The sequence below is a fragment of the Gavialis gangeticus genome, unplaced genomic scaffold, assembly GCF_001723915.1.
Source record: "Gavialis gangeticus isolate Ggan-Ray unplaced genomic scaffold, GavGan_comp1, whole genome shotgun sequence".
Taxonomy (NCBI): domain Eukaryota; kingdom Metazoa; phylum Chordata; order Crocodylia; family Gavialidae; genus Gavialis; species Gavialis gangeticus.
The window spans coordinates 5,837,200-5,842,182 of NW_017729029.1; the positions used below are offsets into that span (position 1 = coordinate 5,837,200).

The following is a 4,983-nucleotide window of genomic DNA, read 5'->3' on the forward strand; positions in this document are numbered from 1 at the left end:
TTGGAGTCATCACTGACTCCAAGATGAACATGGGCCGGCAGTGGGGGGATGCAGTCAGGAAGGCCAACCGCACCTTGTCATTTATCCACAGATGCATATCGAGCAGGTCGAAGCAGGTGATCCTCCCCCTCTATGTGGCACTGGTCAGGCCGCAGCTGGAGTACTGCGTCCAGTTCTGGGCACCGCACTTCAAGGGGGATGTGGACAACATGGAGAGGGTGCAGAGGAGGGCCACTCGCATGATCAGGGGGCAGCAGGGCAGGCCCTACGAGAAGAGGCTAAGGGACCCGAACCTGTTCAGCCTCCACAAGAGAAGGCTGAGGGGGGATCTAGTTACAAACTAGTCAGGGGGGACCAGCAGGCATTGGGGGAGTCCCTGTTCCCCCGAGTCCCTGTTCCCCCGAGCACTACCAGGAGTGACCAGGAATAATGGTCACAAGCTGGCAGAGGGTAGATTCAGATTACACATCAGGAGGCACTACTTCACTGTCAGGGCGGCTAGGATGTGGAACCAACTTCCAAGTGAAGTGGTGCTAGCTCCTACCCTGGGGGTCTTTAAAAGGAGGCTAGACAAACACTTTGCCAGGGTCATTTGACCCCAGTACTTTTTCCTGCCCATGGCAGGGGGCCAGACTTGATGATGTGTTCAGGTCCCTTCCGACCCTACCAACTATGAAGATGCCTTCTGTGCCATTGACCCTTGCTGCCACCTTTGCTGCAAGCTTCCTCTCTGACCTGGGGACAGGGGAGGAAGCAAGCAGAGGCAGGGAAGGGACTTGCCCCAAATCATGTGTCAGGAACAGGGCAAATCCAGAAGCAAACTAGCCCTCCTGAGTTCCAGCCCAGTTTCTGGACCACGTTGTCTGCTTCTCCTACATTTACTCTCTGCCCAAGCCCCCTGGAGTAGCCCAATAAATGGGAGATAGGAAGGAGCTTCAGTCAGCCCTGCCCAGCTTGTGCATTCTGCATTGTACCTCTTGAGGAGCAGGGTCTACAGAGAAGTGGGTCCCCCCACCCTTGCTCTGTGGTCCCCCTTTTCCCTTTCTTCACTGTCTTCCCACCTCTGTTGGTATCCTACCCAGTGCATACACTCCTGTCCTGCAATGCCAATATCTTCCCTCCCCGCCTTCACCCCTGCTCAGTGCCCATCTTTTCAAACCCTGAAGCAGCACCAAGCATCTTGGAAGGCTTCAGGAGTTGTGGAGGAAACAGTGAACAGCCCAGAATAATTGGAAGCACTTACATGTATGCACAGGTACACAAAGTTACTTGAATGTGTGCACACACATGCACTCAGGCATGTCCTTACACACACACACACACACACACACACACACACACACACACACACACACACACACACACACACACACACACACACACACACACACACACACACACACAAACACACAAACACACACACACACGCACGCACGCATGCATTTTTAAGTTCCTACTTTTCCCACGCTGAAATCTGGCAGTAAAGGACCAATAGTCTCCCTTGCCTCTGTACTCATTCAAGTCACTCCTCCCCTGTCCCCCACTGTGCACATTCTGCTCACAGGCTGAGCTCAGATTGGACATGTGGGGCCTGATTCCCAGTTACACTGCATTTGTGACAGTGCCAAGGGGTCAGACTGGGTGTGGGTGTGTATGTGTACGTGGGTCTTATTGCCAGAGCAGAGGGAAGTGCCTTCCTGCACCAATAAATATGTTTCACAGGAGAGCGCAGGTCCCTCAGCATCTGTAATGTTGCACTGGCTGGCTGAGGGCTGTTTACTGCCCCCTTACCAAACTTCCAACTACCAGTCTCCATTGGCCCATGCTGTTACCTCAGCTGTGCTACCATGTGCTGATACCCATGGAGCCTGCCCACAGCTGTATGGGAAATCTGTGCTAGAGCAGGGAAAAAAGCCAGGATCTTCTGAGCTCTGGGCTTAGGCCCCAACCACTGGACCGGCCACACTTGTCAGATCTCCTGATGGAAACCCTACTCGCTGATTCTCGACCCACCAGGGCTAGTTCACAAGAGCCCAGCTGTACTCATCCAGGGAATGCTGTACCTTCTCCCTCTCTCTGTCTTCCCTTTACAAACTGACAAGAAAAGTCAGGCTTCTTGCACTGGGCATTACTGTCCTCAGGGTCTTTAACTGAGGCCTCCAGTGTCTAATTCCCCCTCAAGTTCAGCAGAAAGGACTGCCCGAGATCTGGGCCTGCCAGTTTTTCACATCCTATTATTTGTTGGGTCCGAGATTAGGCCTGTAATAGAGACCTGGGAGCATCCTCAGATGGGCTGCTGAGAGCATCATAAATTCCCATGGTGGAAAAGGCAGGAAGCAGAGCTCCAGGACAGCCTAACTGCAGGTTACCCAAGGGCCCAGCAGAAGATGGGGCAGGTTTTCTTCAGGCCTGTCTTATTTAGTGCAAGCCAGAGTGGAAGGCTGGACCCCAGGGCAGGCAGCCCAGGTGTGGTGTCTTCTTCTCAGGGCTGCATATTGCTCTGCTTCCTACACCTCCCAAGTGCAGCATCCAGGGCCTAAGATGGCTGCTTCCCACCAAGATTTCTGGGCTTCCACACCAGGGCCAAACCACAGGGAACCTCAGGGAGTGAGGAAGGTGCCATGGAGGAGACATGGCAAGTCTGTCTTCCAGCTCAAAGCTGCCCTTCCCTACTCACAGAGACCAGGAGCCCCTTGGACTGGACCATGCAATGCAGGAGGAGCAGGAGTCAGGCTCCAAACACCCCCTTTCCCAAAAGGAGGTTTCTCATGAAGCAGGCCTTGCCCAACCCCTCCATCATGGAACCTAGGCCATGTTACGCTGAGGTCACACTTCTCATCCAACAGTCTCACCTCTGTTCTGTGGCTGAACCCAAAATAGTACACTGGTCTACTGAGCCAGAGCCAGCAGCTCCCATGTCATCAGGGCCACACCTCATAGACAGTTAGTTGTACTGCTTGTGGTCAGATGTGCTGCAACTGCACCAGCTCCAGGGGTACAAGGACCATGCTAAAGGCAATTGTCCCCAACTCTTTGCTAGGGCCAAGACTGTTCCTAAGAAGCTAGGAACTTTCCCCAATGCCCATGAAAACACAAGATCCCTGTGCTCATACTGGCTGTCCAAGGATAGCCAGCCTGTCTGGGATCAGCTGGAGCTTTCTCTCCACTGACAGCATTTATTGCCTTCCCTTGGGTGCCTGTGCATACAACTACACTGAGGATGACAAGGATGATGATGAGGATAATGAAGACAACAGAAAAGAGGATGAATACAATGACAAGTGAAAGGACTGGAAAAACAGGAAGGGGGGTTGGGAAGTGGGGGAAGGGAGAGGGGAGGGGATTGAGGTAGTTCTTTGCATAATTGCGATGGTTTAAAGGTGACAGTGATGCGTGGGTTGGTGTACGGGCTTGTGGGTGCATAGTGCAGTCTTTGTAACAGGACTAAGAATGGTAACTGTAAAATTGTGTTTTGGACCGTCAAGTGAACCACAGTGGTCACAAGGCAGGTTGTTAGAGGTATAGTTATATATAAATATTTAATATTTATATATTATATTTAATATTTTATATATATTATATTTAATATTTATATATATAGAAATAAATATTTTTGCAAAAAACCCCAGCTATCTTTCCCTGAAGAAACAACACCCTCAGCCTGCCCAGCCTAGCTCAGCACTGAAATCTGAGTCCATGATGGAAGCTCAGGTGCATGCTGGGACTCTGTAAGCATAAAGGAGCCTAACTGTGGGGTGAAAACAGCCCTCTAGGACACTGCCGGTACAAAGTGTGTCCACAGTGGGATCGGTGCTGTCCCAATGTGTTCTCATTTGCACCAGTGCAAAGTGGTATAAAGCCTCCTCATTGGGATGAGCATGTACATACCCACCTGGCACTAGTGTATGTGACACACATGGCATTAGGAATAGGGGATCCAAGACTTTGCAAAGGTCCTGGGCTTGCATCTTCCAGTGGGGGTCAGATTCGGGGCCTTTCCTGCCAACTGGGCCACTCAGAACCAGTGGGATTAGAAGAGCATGGAAGCAGGCTGGGAGAAGGGGGTACGGTCTAGGGACCCAGCAGGGATGTTGGAAAGGGTAGGCAGGACCAGGAAAGGCTGGGCTTAAGGGCAATGCCAGCAATCTGGCAGAGGGACATTAGAGAACCCCAAACTAACAACCAGGAAGCATCCTGGGACCAAAGCATTTACTGGCTGGCAGGCATATGCCCCCAAAGAAGAACTGAGTGCTTCAGTGATCTGTGCCTTTTTTCAGGACATTGATCCCCCGATTTGAACATAGTGCACACAAGCTGCAAACACACCAGCCTCATGAACTCATACCTTGCAACCCCATAGCCCTCAGCCCTGCACTTACATGCTAGCTCCACACATTCACACCGCTCATTCCTGCACACACACGTTAGTTCTGTATGTTCACAAAGCCAGATGCCAAGGCCACCTCAGCCACAGCATGAAAAGCTCACATCATCTTTCCTGGATGTTACTTATTTTTAATTACAAACAAAAAAGGAAATGAGGTAACAAGGGTGAGTGTGAGAAAATACATGAACCTCAGGCTGCTGGGAGCAGGGAAACATGCCTGGGAGCACTCAATGAGTTTGGACCTCTGAGTATGGGGCAGTAGAAGAGCTGAATGGATCAGGCACAGCACCCCTCAGGCCTGCAAGTTAGACAGGAATTCAGATATCAGGATGGTGACAGCCAGGAGGCCCAGGGAAGCAGCCACCAGGACACCCTGGGAGAAGGGCTCAGTGTTACTTCTCATCCACTCATACTCCTCCTGCAGCTGGCGTCTCTGCAACTCCGGCCCTACATGCTGACGGATGGTCTTATAGTACGAGTTGAGGTATTGAATCTGGAATCAGGCAGGGTGAGGCCGTGAGTGTCCAGTGCAATGGGCAGATCTCAGCTCCCGCCCACCCAGAACCCCACACACCTGCTCCGCAGACAGGAGCCTG

At 51.8% G+C, this 4,983-nt stretch overlaps 1 protein-coding gene across 1 annotated transcript in view; it reads right to left on the reverse strand.

Moving 5' to 3' along the window:
- Positions 1-4,489: 4,489 nt before the first annotated feature.
- XPNPEP2 (X-prolyl aminopeptidase 2) overlaps positions 4,490-4,983 on the reverse strand; it is a 21,717-nt gene continuing 21,223 nt past the window's right edge. Inside the window, exons 21-22 of the mRNA XM_019521156.1 lie at positions 4,962-4,983; positions 4,490-4,880 (exon numbers count right to left, since the gene is read on the reverse strand). Of these exons, the coding sequence (XP_019376701.1) occupies positions 4,680-4,880; positions 4,962-4,983 (223 nt within the window). The 3' untranslated portion in view covers positions 4,490-4,679. The remainder of the gene's footprint in view (positions 4,881-4,961) is intronic.